At 37.2% G+C, this 21,792-nt stretch overlaps 1 protein-coding gene across 1 annotated transcript; it reads right to left on the bottom strand.

Annotated features, from left to right (window-relative positions):
- Nucleotides 1-9,300: 9,300 nt before the first annotated feature.
- LOC127451861 (cytochrome c oxidase subunit NDUFA4-like) lies at nt 9,301-16,500 on the bottom strand. Its single transcript, XM_051716861.1, has 4 exons — nt 16,333-16,500; nt 13,168-13,256; nt 12,871-12,931; nt 9,301-9,626 (listed from the first exon to the last, which is right to left on the bottom strand). The coding sequence occupies exons 1-4, from the start codon at nt 16,372-16,374 to the stop codon at nt 9,570-9,572; spliced, it is 249 nt and encodes an 82-aa protein (XP_051572821.1). The 5' UTR covers nt 16,375-16,500; the 3' UTR covers nt 9,301-9,569.
- Nucleotides 16,501-21,792: the final 5,292 nt, after the last annotated feature.

Raw genomic sequence — 21,792 nt, 5'->3', positions numbered from 1 at the left:
AAATAATTTTGGCTCGTTCCTTTCTTTTCTTTAAAAAAAAGCAAAAATCTGAGTTATACTGAGTCACTTACAATGGAAGTGAATGTGGCCAATTTTTAGAAGGCTTAAAGGCAGAAATGTGAAGCTTATAATTTTATAAAAGCACTTACATTAATTATTCTGTTAAAACTTGTCTATTATTTGAGCTGTAAAGTTGTTTAAATAGTCATTTTTAGAGTTAATTCAGGGTTTACGCCATTATATCGTCATGGCAACAAAGCTGTAATTTTGGACATAACTTTACACAGAAAAGGTTAGTAAGTGATTTTTATCACACTAAAATTGTTAACATGCATATTTTTCATGTCTTGTTGCTATACTTTTGTTACCCAGATTTTTGTTTCTTTTTTTTAAGAAAAAGAGGGACAAGTCAAAATAAATTATTTTGGTAGTCAACATTATGCCACAAATGCTGGCAATTGAGCTTAACTTGTATTGAATCCAGAATATTCCTTTAAATATTGATCTGTTTCTCACTCCTATCATATCGCTTCTAAAGATACTCTCACCGAGCAATTTAGGAATACCAGTACACCTACATATTCATGCGATTATCTAATCAGCAAAAAACTCAAAATAAAAAAATCCAGTGAGCGGCAGTTCTGTGGACAGAAATGCCTTGTTGATGAGAGAGTTCAACGGAGAATGGCCAGACTGGTTCGAGCTGATAGAAAGGCTACGGTAACTCAGATAACCACTCTGTACAATTATAGTGAACAGAATAGCATCTCAGAATACACAACGCATCAAACCTTGAGGCGGATGGGCTACAACAGCAAAAGACCACATCGAGAACTTTATTAGGACCATAGTGTTCCCAAGAAAGTGCTCAGTGAGTGTAAGTGCTTTTATAAAGTCAAAATGAATTATTGTCGTGATCAATATCATTCCACAAATGCTTTCGATTGATCTTAGCTTGTATTGAAACCAGAATATTCCTTTAAACAAAGCTGAGAATACTACACTTTTTTGGTAGCTCAAAGCATAATAAAATTAGCTAAAATATTTAATAAACCATCACACACTGCCAGCGGGATTTGTAGAACTTTGTGAGTGCCTGTGTTCCAATTCTGCAGAAAAGTTATTTGCGGAATTCTGCACGTGCAGATTCTGTGTGGGTCTGGCTATCAGTAAAATCAGTAAGCTACAGGGAATAATGGCTCATTTACAAGCTCACATTATTGAAAATATGTGTTACATATACTCAGACCTTCTGTTCTACTGTGCCCTGTAATAATGCACACACTGAACTTTCATATCATTCTCAGGCTAATGTCTCCAGGCTAATGTACTGCATCACCTCACAACTTGCAATATGGATTTCATCCTGAGATCATGCAGCACCCAATACCTCTCTAAACTACAGAGACAGAGCTGACCTTTGTACGAGTGTGTGTAACAGAAAGAGAGAAATGGAGGGAGGTGGACAAAGAAAATCATTTTAAATACTATAATTTTTTGCTTCTACCACAAAAAGGCGGGGGGGGGGGGGACATTAAAACAGTCCCATTGTTTTGTACTATGACTAAAATGTAAGATCTACACTTGATCAAAGGCAGACTACTGTGTGCCTGAAGCACAGATAGGTACTGTCAACACTTGAGGCCATCCATCATTGTAACCCAATCATGTTTAAGTGCCTGGCATAATCCAATCAGCCACAAGCACACTCGGCACATAATCCAATCGAAATAGGCCATTCCCCATTGACACTCTACTTCACCTGTCAGCAGCACTGAGCATGTGTCAGGCAAGGTATATGATTGGCCTGTAGATTATGAGTAATGTCAGATTATCCAGAGGGAAGTGAAGGCTGCACATCAGGTTAGGTCATGAAAGGTTATGTGCCTAAATAACTGACATAAAATGAAATTCAGACTCCACATGACATAAACCACTAAAGGGGAAAAAACATAAGCATCTTTTAACCAGCATGCGGCAATGTAAAAATACTGAAAGTGCTATTTGGTCTCTATAAAAGACGTACCGGTATTTTAAATTAACGTACAATAGATATTGGAAAACAGATATTAAATGCCATTTTCTGTGCCGCTAGTAGCACCAAATGGAACTGCATTCTTTCTGTTTGTGTGGCTCGACTGGGCCGATCATGAGCTCAACCATTGTGTGAGTTTGAGGTGGGACTACATGTTTGTCTTAACAATGAAAGTTGGGGGGGGGATTCTATGAAACTTATAAAGAATACATTTACAATACATACAACAGTCATTGGCTATGTTCGAAATAGAAAAGCTCTTTAATAATTCTGACTGATTATTTGTTAGAACTGCCAAATATTAAGACATTTTTACAGAAAAATGGAATACAAGTTTAAATTAAAGGAATAGTTTGCATAAAAATGAAAATTCTCTCATTATTTAATCACCCTAATGCCATCCCAGATGTGTATGACTTTCTCTCTTCTTTTGAACACAAACTAAGGATTTTTAGAAGAACATCTCAGCTCTGTACCTCACAATGCAAGTGAATGGTGGCCAGAACTTTGAAGGTCCCAAAAGCATATAAAGGCAGCATAAAAGTAATCCAACTCCAGTGGTTTAAACCACGTCTTCTGAAGCGATATGATAGAAACAAATAAATATTTAATTTCTTTTTTACTATAAATCTCTATTTTCAGTTCCACATTCTTCTTCTTTTGTTTTTGACGATTCACAATTTTTATGCATATCGCCACCTACTGGGCAGGGAGGAGAATTTATAGTATAAATGACTTAAATATTGATGTGTTTTTAACCCACACATATCATATCGCTTCAGAAGATTTAACCACTGGAGTCTTGTGGATTACTTTTATGCTGCCTTTATATGCTTTTTGGACCTTCAAAGCTCTGGCCACCGTTCACTTCCATTGTATGGACCTACAGAGCTAAAAAAACAAATATTCTAAAAATCATTGTTTGTGTTCTGCAGATGAAAGAAAGACACACATCTGGGATGGCATGACGGTGAGTAAATGAAAAAGAATTTCCATTTTTGGGTGAGTTATCCCATTAATTTGTTTATTTCTGAGATGATCATTTATTCTAATTGCTGAATTAGACAGACAGAGTGAGGTCATAAGAAAACAATGTACTGTAGCATCCTACTGTTTGAAAATACACACTTCATCTCTGCTGCAAGAGTATTTGGCAAATGGTTCATTGAGCCAGTTTTCTCCTAAAACACTAATAGTGGCAAATGTGTAAAAACAAATCAACTTTCTCCAAATAAGGTCCCCTCTGCATGCTCCAAAAAGTTCAGACTCTCATGTGTTTAAATGACAAAACAGAATTAATTGGATTTTTAAGAAATACACCAAGTTCACTGAGGGCTTGCAGTGAGTTACATTTTTTTAACCACCAATATTTACCCATCAATCCCTTTTGTGCATCTCCTTTCTCTCATTAAGACAATCCAAAGCCGTAAGGTCAAAAAACACGAGCACAGACTAATATAAAGTTAAAGCTGCACTATAAAAATTTTTGATTAAAATTGAACAAATTGCCATTATTGATTGAGTAAATAAACAAGCAGTGTTCAAAACAATGTCCTTACCTTACCCCGATTAACTACTGTAAGCTTATAAAAATTTTGAGCTGTCAGGTTTAATTTGGCGCGAAATCGCTGGCTTATGATATTCATCCTTGCGTCATTACGTCATGTCTGCACACAGAGGAAAGAAGTGCCGGCTGTCCAGCTCAATTCAGGAACACTCACACAGTTCAGAACAGCATCGTTACAGTCTAGATGGATGTTTATCTGTTATCCATTTGGCAAAGTTGTTTACCTACTATAATGCTTGGATATGTTTTGTGTTAGGGTTGTTGTAGCACAGTTCAAACATTACTAGCAGATAAAACACTTGAATAATCATATTAAGATGTACTGGTGGTAGTTGAGGTGAGTCCCCGGTTCTCAATTTAAAAGTGCTTTGAGTGTAGTGTCAGAAAAGCGATTTAAGTATAAAATACATTCAAATATGTAAATAAGAGTGTTGTTTATCTTCCTAAAAGCAAGTAATATTTCCGTTTCAAGTGTTTAATCGTATAACATAATATCAACATGAAAAAAGCATGTTATGACTCCGGCTCCTGTCCACATAGGCGATGTCCAGGTTCAAATTGGAAGATTCATCCGCCGGAAGAGCAGTGCCGAAACACAACGGATGTAATGTATTCTTCCGCAAATTGCCTTCAGTTTTAAGTTTCAACCACAGATGTCGCTAGAGAGAACAAAGTTACGTGAACAATATAGGCATTCAGGGGGACACATCCAGCCTATTTTTAGGTTAACGGTCAGCGGTCAATATGAGTTTATCACTGACATATTCTAATTGTCTAATTGATAATTAGACTTATTCTAAATTATTTCATCCTTCTTTTTTGTTGTTGAACATCCTGAAATACGTCACATTATGGAAATAAAACAGGTTGCAAAAACCTTACTATGTTGACTTTTGGACTACATTCTTGGTACATTCTTTACCATCCTTGTCATTTTGATTTCTCTGAAAGCCTACCATTTGCAAAAATCACAAATTGCAATAGCACTTTTGTTGACAGAGACCAGTATGTAGCCACATGAAAACATTTTAAGAGAATTTTTGACAGTGCTAATAATTCTCTCTCAGTCTGTGTGATTCTGTTTCTGTTTTAGACCATGTTGAACCCTCATCTGACATGCAGTAGATCATATTCAGCACTCTGAAACTTTCTCCCCTTCCACTCATTATATTCTACCTGTAGTTTGATTTGACACAAAGGCCCACATCTACTGGAAGGTCAGAGGTCATGAAGATGGATGACTGAAGCACAAGACTGACCGCTGTGGTGACGAACAGCCTGAATTCACCAAACATCAGTCTGTTTTATAGTCAGGTCTACGAAATACAGCACTGCTGTCACTCAAATATAACCAATCATGCCTCTACATGAGATTACAGTTAGGCACAGGAAAACATGGAGTAGTGCTTCATTGATTTAAAACTTAGGCTATACCTCTGCTGACTTTTTGGTTTCTTTTTCTGTCACATACTCTCAAACACAGGTTAAGTCAACGTTCATTGATTCTTTCAGGTGGAGGCACAATTAAATCCTAAGATCCATTACTTTTTCTTATAAACTCACTCCTAATGAGAGAGGGCCTGACCTATCACAACAATGAAGAGTTTGCCACAAAGCTCATTTGTATGTGAAAATAATGAGCGGAAAATTTGCGGCAAGTTTGCCACAGAGGTTTGCCAGAACTCTTGATTTTTTTTTTTAAGGGTGATGCTCTGTAAACGGCAAGGAAGAAAGTCAGGGAGCGGCCTGACCTTTTTTAGCGAATCAGAAAATGTATCCAATCACAAACTCTTTCAGCTTATTAATCATTTTGCACCTACGGATTTGCGGGCATTCAGTTGGCTGACATGTCTTTAAAGGGTGGGGTTTTGGAGAGAGGGTGTGTGGTTGAAGCTTGGGGGCAGTCTTATTTAAAGGAATAGTTCACTTAAAAAGGAAAATTCTCTAATCATTTACTCTTCAAAAATGTCTCCAAACAAATAAAACATAAAAATTATACATAATTAATTACACATGCAAATACAACAATGAATAAAGGTATGCTCTCTTTTCAAAGTATGCAGACATGAGTAACGAGATCTCATTTAGTTCCATTCTGTGTCAATTAAATCATCATTGAGTCTGTGTCATGTTCTTGCTGCCATCTCCTGGTGGCCGTATGTAATTAGAGAGACCGATCCTCTCTGCCCATATTTGAATGACTTTTACTTGGTTGCAGTGATCTGAATCCTAATACGGTTGGTTTAGCATTCCATGACGCTGGACAATGTACTACATTAATTCCAATTAAGTTATCTGATCCAGGAAAATTAACGTGTTTTTAGCCAGATAGCACAGTATGTGCTGTATGCACACTGTGCTTCGTGTGGATTATCTAATGTTCTATCCATCCGATTACATTGTGTGTGGGCTCGTTTTAACGGAAATCCCCTCCTCTAAGTAATGGCATGTGCTATTATATGTTCCATTTATTTTTCTAAGCGACACCTGTTTACATGTAACATGTAAAAGACATATACTTAGCTATTACTATATTATATTATATAAACAAATTGTCTGGTGACATATGACATGGCTTTTTGATGAGTTTGATGTTTTTACTGATTACAATAATATGTACAGTGCAAAATTATTAATAAATTATCAAAACAGGGGGGCCTGGGTAGCTCAGTGGTAAAGACGCTGGCTACCACCCCTGGAGTTCGCTAGTTCGAATCCCAGGGTATGCTGAGTGACTCCAGCCAGGTCTCCTAAGCAACCAAATTGGCCCGGTTGCTAGGGAGGGTAGAGTCACATTGGGTAACCTCCTCGTGATCGCTATAATGTGGTTAGTTCTCAGTGAGGTGCGTGGTGAGTTGAGCGTGGTTGCCGTGGTGGATGGCGTGAAGCCTCCACATGTGCTATGTCTCCGTGGCAACGTGCTCAACAAGCCACGTAATAAGATGCGCAGGTTGACGATCTCAGACGCAGAGGCAACTGGGATTCGTCCTCCACCAACCGGACTGAGGCAAATCACTACGCAACCACGAGGACTTAAAAAAGCACATTGGGAATTTGGCATTCCAAATTGGGAGAATAAAGGGAAAAATCCCAGAAAAACAACAACAAAAAAACATTATCAAAACAACACTTCTGATTTGTCTGCAAATTTCAAAGCATTTGTTTAGTTTTGGTCATAATGCCTATATGCATTGTAAGTACAACTTCTAAGCTTTAAAACGATACATATTTTGTGTTGGTCAAGAGTGTAGTTATTAATATTTTGATTATTAGTGGGCCAGATGGAAGGTTTTTTCAAAAGGTTAATTCGTGTGCTTATTGGAGCTTCAACGTTTTGGTCACCATTCACTTGCATTGTGTGGACCTACAGAGCTGAAAATTCTTCTGCAGAAGAAAGAACGTAATACATATCTGGCATGGCATGAGGGTGAGTAAATGATGAGAGGATTTTCATTTTTGGGTGAACTAACCCTTTAAACGACTGAAATCGCTTACAACACCTTTTAGTATTTGGTGGGAACAGACTCCCATCTCAACAGCCATCGTAAGTATTATTTTACTATCAGCGAAAATGTAAAATAACCTTTACGAAGGCGGGTGAAGTTTTAAAGCTGCTGGCACGCGAAGGTCTTCTTGACATTTTGCCGCTCATCTTCTCGTACACGTTCTCTTGTCTGAGGGAAGAGATGTGCGCGCGCCCCGATGACATTTAAGTCATCAAGCACAGAAAAATTGCATTACCAAAAAAGAAACGGCAAAAAGCAGATTGTTCTGTTCAGAGAAGCTGTTTTATAAGAACATAATGAGCACATACGTTGTATCTGAACTGCGAAGATTTCTCTTGCGCCTAAAGTTATACAGTTTCAGAGCTGGTTAGACTATACTTTTGTGACAGATAGAATTTCTCATAGAAATCTAATCTAATTCAATCTAATTTAGACTTTGCCTTATATATATATATATATATATATATATATATATATATATATATATATATATATATATATATATATATTATTTTTACTATTCCAAAGTATACCGTTTTGATGGTGTTTTTATAATATTGTTTTTGTAAAATGTGTTTTGACTTTTGGGTAATACTGTCAAAAACAGTCAATACAAGTCCTGTTAACCAAGTTGAAAGTAAAACAGAAATCACAGAATTCGAAAAGAATGCTTACCAGATTTGCAACGTGTTTAGATAATAGCATTATAGTTAAAGATGTTTGTTTGATCGAATGTAGCGTGTAAGCAATTGTGAACAACTGTTCTAGAACACACTTCATCACACCTTCTTACATTCATCCGCTAGAAGGCAGTGCCGTGCAACGCAGGCCTCATTTACACTTACAATCAACAACAGCAGCATCACACTGGGCCTCTTCGTATAATTCGGGAAGGGTGCATGGTCTGTAATGTGAAGCTAAACAATTCTAAAAACTTCTGACTAGTCTAACTTTGCCTAATCATATGTCATGACATTTCACTTTAGCTTTCATGATCCTTAAAGTGATAGTTCACCCAAAAATTAAAATTCTCTCATCCTCATGCCATCCCAGATGTGTGAATTTTAGAAGAACATTTCAGCTCTGTAGGTCCTCACAATGCAGGTGAATGGTGACCAAAATTTTGAAGCTCCAAAAAGCACTTAAAGGCAGCATAATAGTAGGGTAATAAAAATATAAAACTCCAGTGGTTAAATCAATGTCTTCTGAAGCAATATGATAGGTATGGGTGAGAAACAGGTCAGATTTTAAGTCCTTTTTTTACTATAAATTCTCCTCCCTGCTAAGTGGGTGGCAATATGCACAAAGAATGTGAAAATGAACTTGAAAAGGTCTTAAATATTGATTTGCTTCTAACTCACACCTATCATATTGCTTTTAAAGACATGGATTTAATCATTGTAGTCTTATTGGTTACTTTTATGCTGCCTTTATATACTTTTTGAGCTTCAAAGTTTTGTTACCCATTCACTTGCATTGCATGGACCAACAGGGCTGAGATATTCTTCTAAAAATCTTCATTTGTGTTCATCAGAAGAAAGTAAATCAAACACATCTTGTAAATGATGAGATAGTTCACCCAAAAATGAAAATTATCGTTTTAACAACTGTCACCAATATGCACCAGAGCAAAAGAGTGGCATTTCATCTGTGAAGCAGTTTAAATGTTACTGAGGCTCTGTTCATAATTGTTTTTTTTTAAAGTTTTTTTTTTTTTTTTTTGCAGTCTGAATAGTAAGAGCACATTACATTTGACTCAAACCTTTGTAGGTGGTTTGAAATCCTATTAAAAATCAGATTTTTGAAAACATGCCATTTTTTCATTATTCGAGCCATAACATGTAACAGTGCTGTAATGTAGTCTGAAGCGTAAATCATCATTGTATAGCAAATATGCCAGATGTTGACCTCACTGACTGGAAAAATTTATTTAATCAATTGCAAAATTATAGTGTGGAAAGTCAGTCATCAAGATTGGATTTAAAAAGAAAATAAAAATTGGATATTTGTGCAGTGTGAACAAAGCCTTAGACAAAACACACCCCCACACAGCTGTCCTGTACCAGTGACAAGGTGCTCCTATTGTAATAGATTAAAATAGACTTGAAATCAGATGTCTATGTCGGCATGTATGAATGTAGTGTCAGTTGCACACATACTTTCAAACACCCACATAATCATGACACATCAGCTTGTTTTTCTCTGTATGTGGGAAAAAAGTTCTCTTTTATTAATTGTTTCTGTCAACACAGAATGGAAAGAAAATACAAGACACAACACAGATCCAATGGTAAAGGGGATCTAGCAAATCAGAGACAAAAAAGTGTGCGATTTAGTCTCTTTGCATAAATTAATATATGAAAAAGGGCCAATGAGGATAAGTGTGCGGACTTGTAGCTCTTTAGATTTCTTTGTGATTAAGCCTTTGGTCCAGCACGAAGTCTGGATTCCCTGGATACATTTAGAAGTCAGGACGGTCCTTTTTGAGTTTGTTGTAGTCCATGTTCACTGCATAGAACTTGAAAAGGAAAAACAGACATTTTAATTGATGAACTAAGAATACATATTAAGTAGTTTAACAAGCAGCTGCTGTAGCATGTGCTCTCCAAAATCCATTAACTCTTTTGCTTGTTTAAGTACTGAACTTAAACTTGACTCCACATCAAATTCACATTAAGGCATGAGCATGATTAGATTTGTTACAACTAACGGAACACATAAAATGAGCTTATGAAGCGCTTAATGAATTAAACTCATTAAGATCGCAGAAGAGGTCCTGATACAGTCCTTCAGTCACATCTCTTAGTATGATTCCTTTAAGCACTTAACCAAAAATACATGGCCTTAACAAAATGCATGCTGGTCAGTTAGCTTTTGAACTTAAAATATCAGTCTGGTACATGCTCACATTTGAAGCCTGCTTTATTACATTAAAGGCACGTTCTGGCTCAAAACATTTTAAGTTAAGCTCGTTTTACAGCACGTGTGACAAGGATATCATGATTAAACAGTTTTAATATTAACCACGATTAAAAATGTCACCATTAATTTAAACGTAAGAATTTAGAATGTACAGTTAAAAACTGAAATGTTTTCTTTAAATGGGGCAAAAAATATACACTGGTGAGCCAAAACATTATGACCACCTGCCTAATATGCTATTGGTCTGCCGCGTGCTGCCAAAACAGCATCGTCCCACCGAGACATGGACTCTACAAGACCCCTGAAGGTGTCCTGTGGTATCTGGCACCACAGGACACCTTCCAAGACATTACCAGATCCTTCAAGTCCTGCAAGTTGCGAGGTGGAGCCGCCATGGATCAGACTTGTTGGTCTAGCACATCCCACAGATCCTCAATTGGATTGAGATCTGGGGAATTTGGAGGCCAGGGCAACACCTTGAACCCTTCATCATGTTCCTCAAACCATTCCCAAACAATGTATGCAGTGTGGCAGGGCACATTATCCTGCTGAAAGAGGCCACTGCCATCAGGGAATACCATTGCCATGAAGGGGTGTACCTGGTCTGCAACAATGTTTTGGTAGGTGGCACGTGTCAAATTGACGTCTACATGAATGACCGGACCCAGGTTTTCCCAGCAGAACATTGCCCAGAGTATCACACTCCTTCCACCGACTTGTCATCTTCCCACAGTGTGCCATGGTGCCATCACTTCTCCAGGCAAACGGTGCACAGGTTCACGGCCGTCCACGTGATGTAAAAGAAAGTGGGACTCATCAAACAAGGCGACCATCTTCCACTGCTCCAAGTCCAGTTCCAAAGCTCGCGTGCCCATTGTGGGCGCTTCCGGTGGTGGACAGGGGTCATCATGGGCACTCTGACCGGTCTGCGGCTACACAGCCCCATACGCATCAGGGTGCGATGCACTGCGTGTTGTGACACATTCCTCCCGTAACCATCATTAATATTTTCTGTGATTTGTGCCAGGGTAGAACTTCTGTCGGTTTGGACAAGACTGGATAGCCGTTGCCCTCGCCCATCGATGAGCCTTGGCCGCCCAACACCCTGTCGCCGGTTTGTTGTTTGTCCCTCCTTGGACCGCTGTCGGTAGGTACTCCCCACTGGTGACAGGAAGCACCCCACAAGCTTTGCCGTTTCAGAGATGCTCTTACCCAGTTGTCTGGCCATAACAATTTGGCCCTTGTCAAAGTCGCTCAGGTCTTTACTCCTGCATTCAACACGTTGACTACGAGAACTGATTGTTCGCTTAACATCTAATCTACCCAGACCTTGACATGTGGCCTTGTTAGGAGAAGATCAACGTTATTCACTTCACCTGTGAGTGGCCATAATGTTTTGGCTTTTCAGGGTATATATTATATATAAATACACCAATCAGCCACAACATTAAAACCACCTGCTTAATATTGTGAAGGTCCACCTCGTGCTACCAAAACATCGCCAACCCGCATCGCAGAATAGCATTCTTAGACAGAGCGGTTATCTGAATTACCATACTTTGTCAGTTCGAACCAGTCTGGCCATTCTCTGTTGACCTCTCTCATCAACAAGGCTTTCCGTCTGCAGAACTGCCGCTCACTGGATTTTGTTTTGTTTTTGGCACCATTCTGATTCAATTCTAAAGACTGTTGTGTGTGAAAATCCCAGGAGATCAGCAGTTACAGAAATACTCAAGGTTGAGTTTGAGTATTTCTGTAACTGCTGATCTCCTGGGATTTTCATGCACAACAGTCACTAGAATTTACTCCAAATGGTGCCAAAAACAAAAAAACATCCAGTCTGAGTGGCAGTTCTGCAGACGGAAACACCTTGATGAGAGGGGTCAACAGAGAATGGCCAGACTGGTTCGAACTGTTTTGGCGGCACGGTGGGGACCTACACAATATTAGGCAGGTGGTTTTAATGTTGTGGCTGATCGGTGTATATAAGAGTTTTTCGGTGTAATCCTAAATGTGAAAATCTCTTGTGCTTGTGTCTGGGTGGTTAGTGCAGTGGTTACTATGATTACGAACACTGTCCGCATGGTGCTTGGCCAGGTATTGTGGAATGAAAGCGAAATTTGATTCCACGTGAAACTGGGGCTAAACACAAACTCCAAAATATAACAAAATAATTCAATCTACCAGTCTCATATCCAACTTAAATTGGCTGTTTGGGAGCATTTGAATGATTAAGGGTTACTGAAGACAACAAATAATACATACAAAAAAAACAAGTAAATAAAACTCTCATTAACCATTTTTACAAAGTGTCTGGAAATTGAATCGTTTAATTTTATTTTTCATTTTGGCAAATACTTTGCAGACACTTAGTGAAAATGAAATGATTAATGGAGGTTTCATTTTCATTTATAAAAATGTATTTATAATAGGCAGATAAGCTCCATATCTCTTGGGTACCACAGAAAATAATTGTTATCCTTCAGTTTGTAATAAGCAAAAATTATGTTTACAGTAATGAACTTACAATTAAAGTCTAAAGGGAAAGGCATTCAGGAGGGTTTAAATCCAGAAACGTTCAGCTTGTATTTTTGTTAAAGCATTTATAATAATTATTTCATACAAAATGGGTGTTACTTGAGTTTAAAATTGTTTACATATTTCTTTTAGTGGTGGGACTACTGTTCTAAGCGGAAGAACCAAATTAAGTGTATGCCAGATGCTGTTGAAACAGCTTAACTTGCACTGATCCCAAAATATTCCTTTTAACACAGAAACTTGGAAAAATAAAAAACATTGCCTGTAATATACTGAAATGCAAGGTCACTGTGAGCTCATACCTTGTACTGATCAGTGGGTCCCAGTTTATTCCAGGGCTCTGGGTTGTTTTTTCTGTCCCAGCTGTGGAGATGAAGCAAATGAGTGCACAAACGACTTACAGACATGCATGGTAAAACTAAATACAAAAATGGCATTGACATCTGTGCCCATTGACTGGGTCAAGGTATCAAAACACTCTTGCTAATCAGTACAGATTAATAATACATAACCAAAATAAATTTTTCCTCAAGTTAAATAAGCAGCAGATCTGTGTTTTATTATCAATGTTGAGAGAATGATGATTAATGAATGCTTACCAGACATCTGGGTTACGGATTGCCAGGCGAGCCAGGTATGTCAGAGACATGGTGCATCCACCGCCGATGAAAATAAATAGTGGGATCAACTAGAGAGAGAGACAAAGAAAAATATAAAGCTGAAACTAGTTGGTATTCACAAATGACCATCAATGTATAATAAGTAGTTCATATGACCCATTCGCTATATTTCAAGTCTTCGGAAAGCATTTGATACTTTCGTGAGAGGAACAGGCTGAAATTTAAACCATTATTCTCTCAAATTTTTCTCTCCACTGCAGCTCTCAAATCTCATTCTCTGTCCCACATATTCAAACTGGCACCCTGTGTCCGGGTACAATACATAAGACAACCAATTGCATTTGGAGTAGTGCATTGATGCACCATTTTTCAAGGGGATTGCGAATGTGATTTCAGAGCTTCGGCGCAGGGGAATATTATCAGTGAGTAACGACTTGAATTACAGTCTGTTTCTCAGACAAAGCTATTGTATGACTTCAGAAGTTTGATGGACAAGTTGCATTTACTAAATGTATAATTTCTTTTACATGTTTTTTTTTTTTTTTTGGAGCTTGATCGACATGATCAGAGTCATATGGAAAAGAGCGGTGAAGATTTTCCTTTTGTTTTCCACAGGAAAAAATAACAGCATACAGGTAGGGATGGGCGATATGACAATACATATCGTAAGTCTCAATTGATAGAGATTTCGGTATATCGTGATAAGTAAATATTCATGTGTGTGGCGTGTGCGTATCTATCAGTGAGCAGTGCTTTACGCGAGACTGAGAATTGAAGAAACATGAACAGGGTTTTTCCAGCATTTAAAATGTTTCTCCACCCAAGCAAATTCAGTGACATTCATCTCACGTTCGGTGCTTCAAAAGCGCTAAATATGCTTCACATCTGATCTGTGTTTCATGCAAGTGCGAAAGAATCCAGCAGACTTCCCAATATTCGTGCTCAAGACTGGAGAGCGCAGAGCGGGATCAGTCATGCTACTCAATCATTTTTGACTAAGGAAAACCCCTAATGGAGAAAGACATCAACCGAGCAACGACTCCCAAAAAAAGTCAATAAAGAGGAGCTTGTTATTTAAAAAAGATGCAACATCTGTGCCATGGGTTCACAAAAGCTGACAAAGAGCAGAAAAATTGTATCATTCTGAGATGATATTCTTCTCACTACAATTGTACAGAGTGGTTATCTGAGTTACCTTAGACTTTGTCTGTTCGAATCAGTCTGGCCATTCTCTGTTGACCTCTCCCATCAACAAGGCATTTCCGTCCGCAGAAATGCCGCTCACTGGATTTTTTTTTGTTGTTTTTGGCACTATTTGGAGTAAATTCTAGAAACTGTTGTGCGTGAAAATCCCAGGAGATCAGCAGTTACAGAAATACTCGAAACAGCCCGTCTGGCACCAACAATCATCCATGTGATTATCTAAACAGCCAATCGTGTGGCAGCAGTGCAGTGCATAAGATACAAGTTAGGAGCTTCAAAATGTCGCACGACAATAATCACTCGTAATACAAGCAATCTGTTTTAACACCTCAAAATGAAGCACACAAAAGAATATTCTGAAAGCCAAAAGAAGAGCTCCGCATTAATTTGGTTAAAGAAACTTATATTCATTTTATATTTTCTGCAAGAAGTGTTTATTTTCGTTGAATTTTATTTTTTACTTATGTATTATTTTCTTTGTTGCATTGCTTTGAGATGATCTTGAGTTTCTCAAGGAAAAGTTTATTATAATAATAATAATAATATTGGTAAACAACATATCAGACTGAAATATGGCATAATGTGAAATGTAGCATTTTGGTAAGGTTGACTTATTTTATTTGTTTACTTAGACTATGTTTTGTTCCATATAAAGAGAAAGTTATATAAGAGGTGGTGGTTTTCATTTATAAAGTATTTAATTCACTGACTGGAGTGAATTTGTATACATTTTCCAGAAAACATTTACTGTATCACAATATATATAGTTATCGTGATATAAAATTACTCGTATTGTGATATTAGATCTTGACAGAATAGTGACAGAAATTTGGGACATTGCAATACAGCAATGATAAATGATAACTCAAGCATGTCGTACCGATCATGCAATGATCTAATTGACATGCCAAATTTCAGTTTTAAGCAAACACAGGTTGTAAACCTACATGCTCCACGTTGCAAAAAAGATATAAGCCCCGAACTGAGAAGTGTCTACTGGTGCATGTCTTCAGTTCCAGCAAAACTTCAACTTGCAACTGCCTTGATAGACACTTAAAAGTTAGAGGTAGTTAGGAGATACTTTCCAGTCAGGATACAGGCCAAAAATAAAAATAACGTTCATCTAACAAGGAAACACTAATGATACGCAGTTGTTGTGTATTTTGACCGCATTGGTCAGACTGTCCTCAGTTTAACACGCTCGTCCTTGAGCTTCAGATAGCAGTGCTGTCACGTGACGCGCGGACGTCTTGTGCCAGTTCCGTTTCCTTTATGGTTTAGTGCCCACAAAACATATAACTCGTTTTAATTTCGTAAAGTAAAAATGAAAGATTCATCAACTTGGTCACATAAATATAAAGAACACGCGGTTCGTCCAATACAATATGAAAGTGTCGTTTGTTTTGTTCACAATTTGACATGTGTTTGTTGTGGCAACTCGATAACACAATGTTATTAAAACGTTGCGTTCATTCTCCCTCTCAATGTTCAGGGTTACCACACTTTTTGAGCGACATATTGCTATATAAAGATGGCAAAAATTATTTTATGAATATTACACTTACAAAAAGAGCCATTTCTAACCAATTAAGAATTTTAGATCCGAGTTTTACTAAAAATATATAAATATTCACAATGGACGTGACGTTAAGGTTTTATTCATTCCAGTGTATTATCAAGATTTGAATATCACAATTTTAGAATTTCGTGACATTTCCGGGTTTCTCATGACCATAAAAAACCTGCATTTAAGTAAAACGTTATTTCTGTTATGGTGTTTTAATGATTTTATGTTGATTCTGAGATATACATATTTGTAGACTGTCATGTCTCGCATTCCTTAGCAGGGACGCTAACAAGCTAACGGGAACACGTCTCAAACTCGCCATTTCTACCGTCTTTTTAAAGATTAAACTGTCCCCAAAATCATAATTTACTTACGGCAGGATGGCTCCTGAGTTGCCGACTGACCGTACTCAGCATCGTGACGGATGAGATGAGTTGAATCTCCCAAACTGTACAAAAGTTACCGGATTAAGCGCGGCCTGTACGAGTCCTTGCAAGCTCGTTTCAGCACTGAAAGACAACACAGTCCCGAGGGGGGGCTTATAGAATTTGCCTGATTTATTGTTTTATATTTAACATGCTAAGATATTTTTCATCTTATATGAGTTTATTAATACTTCTTACTACACAAAATATTTAAATGTTAGTTAATGTAAAGTTGTAGAGGGTAGAATTGATGAGAATGTGTTTAAATGCTGTGGTGTTTTGTAAAGGCGGTGCTCTGGATACCCATTCGCTTGCGCGCTACTTTTTTCTTATTGACCGCTGAGCTGATCTAGGGTCAGTGTGACTTTCCATGAACACTTCACTGTCATTCGTATTGATTCCAGATATCTGATCCCAGGACAGTCAGTACAGTAAGCAGGCTTCGTACGTGCAAGTAGTATTAAAGTGAAAGGACAGGGGTTATAGAGAAGGTCGTTCTAGGTCGTTGTTGTGTTTTAATTTGTTACTCATAGAAAATATTGTAGTAGATGTGCAATAAGTTAAAATGTTGATCAAAGCATAAAATGTACTCCGTCATACAAGAAATCTATAAATTGAACGAGTTTTAATGTGTTCTATGAACACTTCTGAAAGTGACTGTTGTAAATGTGTAAAAAGGTTAAAGGAACATCCCGAGTTCAGTACAAGTTAAGCTTAATGGAAAACATTTGTGGCATAATGTTGGTTACCACAAAAAATAATTTTGACTCATCCCTCCTTTCTTTAAAAAAAAAAAAAAACAAACAAAAAAAAAATCTGGGTTACTGTGAGGCACTTACAATGGAAGTGAATGGGGCCAATATTTCGAGTGTTTAAAGGCAGAAACGTGAAGCTTATAATTTTATAAAAGCACTTACATTAATTCTTCTGTTAAATCTCATGTATTACTTGAACTGTAAAACTGTTTAAATCGTCATTGTTACAGTTATTCTAGGGTTTTAGAGCTTGTTGACTTTACATCACCATGGTAACAAAGTTGTAAAATTGGCTATAACTTTACACAGAAAAGGTTAATAAGTGATTTTATCACACTAAAATCATGTTTACACGTATATTGTTTACATCTTATGGCTTTATTTTTAAAATAGTGAGTATTTTAACGTTTACAGATTGGCCCCATTCACTGTCATTGTAAGTGCCTCACTGGAACCCAGATTTTTCTTTTTTAAAGTAATGAGGGGCAAGTCAAAGTAAATTTTTGTGGAGATCAACATTATGCCACAAATGCTGTTGGTTGAGCTTAACTTGTATTGAACCCGAAATATTCCTTTAATCTCACACAACCTGACAAAAACATGTCACATTTTTAACTCCAAAATAAAAAATTATGTAATTTAGCATAGTTTCCATTTCTAATTATTGTAAAAGCAACACACACACACACACACACACACACTCATTCTCATTCATTTATTATGAGAAAATGTTATATTATTTAAATAATTTATACATCGTGGTAGTATTTGTTGAGCTGAATTTAATTTATAACAAGACACACACACACACACACACACACACACACACACACACACACACACACACACACACACACACACCCCAGAACACAATGACTTTGAATACTGAATTCTATATTTAAATAACTGATTTTAACAAATATATAGATTACTGTAACAGTTAAAGGTGGGCAAGGAGGAGGCGTGAACCGGCTGAACAATAAAAGTAAAGTTTAATGATATAAATTAACTTAAATATCATAATACATAAAGGAACAGATGCACATGCAGCGCAGCCACGTGCATCTCTCTCTCTCTCAAACTGCCATCTCCAGCTCCCCGTTATCTCACTCCCTTGCTGATTCAGCGCCGGCCGTGCACCCTCACGACCCCGCCACACCCACCTCTTCGTCATACTCCTCCCTACCCGATTCAGGCCGGGGCGCCACCGGACTGACCTACTCCCCTCCTCCGCCTCCCATTTCTGGAGGGGAGATGCTGCCCTTCCGGCTATTCCATCAGCCGGTGGTCCATCCCACCTCCTGGGAACCTGGGGGAGAGACGTGGGGATGCGTGGGGAGAGGGAAAGGGTGAGCGAGAGACACACAGAGAGAGAGAGAGGAGAAAGAGAGAAAACGTGCCTGCCGGTTCCCGGACACACCGTCACCCGGTCCTCAACTGCTCCTCCCCTCCCGTGGATGGCAGCGAGCCCTCCAACCCGTGGCAGACGGAACTGCTCCTCCCCTTCTCTGTGGATGGCAGCAGTTCCTCTGGTTCTCGGCGGCTGGCAGTGGCCCCTCCGTCCCCAAGCAGATGGCCACGGCTTTGCTCATTTTAAATTAAATGTATTTATTGCATTGCAACATAGTGAACTTAGTGATGCTTCTTTGGATTATGGAAACCAAAACAAGCCTTTGTAATGTAAAATTGCAATAAAATGAAGGATAGATAGATACTTAATTGTAATGTTATATATTTTATTAAACCACACATCCATGGACTAATAACTCATCAGTGAATCATCAGTTATTAATTAATTAGTCTTTATAATTAATAGATTTAAACTATTATACTTATTAGTGTACAAATGCCTCCAATAAGGCCCTATAATCAACATACTTATCATATTATGCTGGCCAGCAAATTTTACTCTAAACAAGCTCTCACAAAGAGTGATATCTAGCCAATTAAATATTTAGAGTTGAGCAAAACTAGAAAAATTATAGTCACAATAGACATTCCGAGCCTGGAAATGAAAATCAAATTTTGAAAATTTTCAACAATCACAGCTTCCAGAACCTCAGTCTAATTTTTACCTTTTTATATTCATAGCATGTGTTGCCAAAACATCCTTGAAATTTCCATTTACATGGCCTACAAGTGTTCCAATTTAATGTGAGCATGAGATTGAAATAATTTAAAGGGAGAGGAATGAAGAGAGAGAAAAGGAGATAAGCCATGGACACCCTCAGGCCAGCTTGTTTAAATGGTGAGTCTGGAAATATAGTTTTGCTGTACTCTCAGTTCTCCTCTGCTGGCTCTTTTAATACGATTGCCTTCCTGACATGCGGCCATGTTTGTTTCCCTGCAATTTCATTTTCGACTTTGAATTGCACATTAACCTTTCCTCAGAGTTTCAGTTAAGCAAACGGCTACTGCTCTCTATTGCGATCACAATTATGAAAGGTGGAGGGTGAACTCCTGTCAGGTACATTTGATCCTGGTTAACTGCATCATGTTCTGCTTTAGTCCACTGAACACAATCTGATGTGTGTTATGTAAAGCTTTGGTGTTTATTGTACCTGGACCTATTGAAACAATTATACTTTTATAAATATGCAAAAGACACACACACATGGGGCATTCATTTAGTACATTGTCCCATCATATATGCCTTAATATACTGGATAAAATATGAAACTTATAATTTTAAAGGTGGAAATCATACTTTTTATAATAAAGTGAACATAAGGGTCAATTAGATAATTTCATTCCTTCGTTTTAAATACTGCCATTTCCCTGTGTGTTTATAACATGGGAAAACTGGCATTTTATTAAGAAATATTCAAAATGTCCAAAATACTACATTTCTTTTTTCCTTTCTCTAATCAAAATGTTCAAAACGTTTTCTCTGGAGTATTGTTGGGAATCGTTTTACAGGTTTCTCTTAAGTAATCCATATCACTTTCCAGTATTTTGTAATAACCCTTAATAACCCTAAAAGCCAGCTCCTTAATTACATCATCCTTAAGGAAGTGACATCATTTTGTTTGGGAAAAACATCCGCCCAAATATAAGTATTAGCAATACAAATATATATATATATACTACCTGTCAAAAGTTTTGAAACACTTTTTTTTTTTCACATTTTAGAATAATAGTAAAGTCATCAAAACTATGGAATAACATAAATGGAACTATGGGAATTATGTTGTGACTAAACAAAATTCAAAATAAATCAAAACTGTGTTATATTTTAAGTATCTTCAAAGTAGTCACCCTTTGCCTAGAATTTGCATACATGTACTCTTGACATTTTCTCAACCAACTTCTTGAGGTATCACCCTGGGATGATTTTAAACAGTATTGAAGGAGTTCCCATCTATGTTGGGCACTTATTGACTGCTTTTCTTTATTATTTGGTCCAAGTCATCAATTTCAAAAACTTTTTATTTTTTATTATTAATTACATTTTAGTTTTATAATGAAATAAATTAATATGGTGGCACAATTATATTTTTGTCTACAAAACTAATTTCAAACATTTAAGCATATGCCTTCAGATAAAAATATTTTTAAGATCATGAGAAACATTTCAGTCAAGTGTTTCAAAACTTTTGGCTGGTAGCGTATATCATGTTTTGTGAGGGTTCATACAAGCATCACTGAATGATATTCCAGGACTTTCAAGTACTTTTTCCAGCACCAAATTGTAATTTTCAAAGACAAGTGCAAGAACTTTATTATAATTCAGACTCTTAAGTTGTATTAAGAGTGATGTGAATAGTATTTACTAGTTGGAAACTAATAATTACAATAATTCTGGAATATAAATTCAATTGATCTTATGTCATGAAATTTCATTTACAACTAGGTAAGTCTGTCAAGACAAACTTTGATGTTGGCTTGACAAAGCCTTGTCTGAAAGTTTAACACCAATTAAAAAAAAAATAAGTTTGAAGGTTACAGAAAGAAAGATAGATAGATAGAACGATTGATCAGTGAATCGATAGATAGGCCTTGTTTACATTTGAACTTTTTAATGTTTTGACAGTTGGAGTGTGAATGGTCTTGGTCTGTTTTAAAATTCCATTAATGTAAGTCTATGGGATTTGGGTTAGGTTTAAATTTCCAGTTAATAAAGTCATAGTAACATGAGTCAGAACAGCCTGAAAGCCTGTGCAAAGTTTGGTGGATGTAGCTTAAAAGCTATAGGCAAAGTTATAGCTACAGTCAGATATTTTAATCTTGGTTTACTGATTTTGAAAAAACACTAAACCATGTCTATAGAATACCATGTTGCCAAGCCAACATAATAATGATATGAGTTGTCACTGTTTGAAATGATGTGTCCAATTTACAAGTTTACATTTACATTGAGTTAACATTACTTTGTATAACAAGCGCTAAAATGGTACTGTCTCTTTAAGAATAGCAGCAGTTCAACGAGCGTCTCACCAGGTGTTTGGGCCCATTGTTCCTGGCAGGCAACCCCCATCCCTTATGCTAACCATAAAAGTGGATTGTGTGAATATCATCTTTGATGGATACACATTACATGGAAGAAATTTTCCATCTTAATTTCAAGCACATTTGAACAATTTTCCAGATATTTCAGTACGTCCAGTAAATTTCAATTGAATTTAAACTTCAAAAGACCTAGTGCAAACACTGG

The sequence above is a fragment of the Myxocyprinus asiaticus genome, chromosome 14, assembly GCF_019703515.2.
Source record: "Myxocyprinus asiaticus isolate MX2 ecotype Aquarium Trade chromosome 14, UBuf_Myxa_2, whole genome shotgun sequence".
Taxonomy (NCBI): domain Eukaryota; kingdom Metazoa; phylum Chordata; class Actinopteri; order Cypriniformes; family Catostomidae; genus Myxocyprinus; species Myxocyprinus asiaticus.
This window is presented reverse-complemented; position numbering and strand designations above follow the sequence as displayed.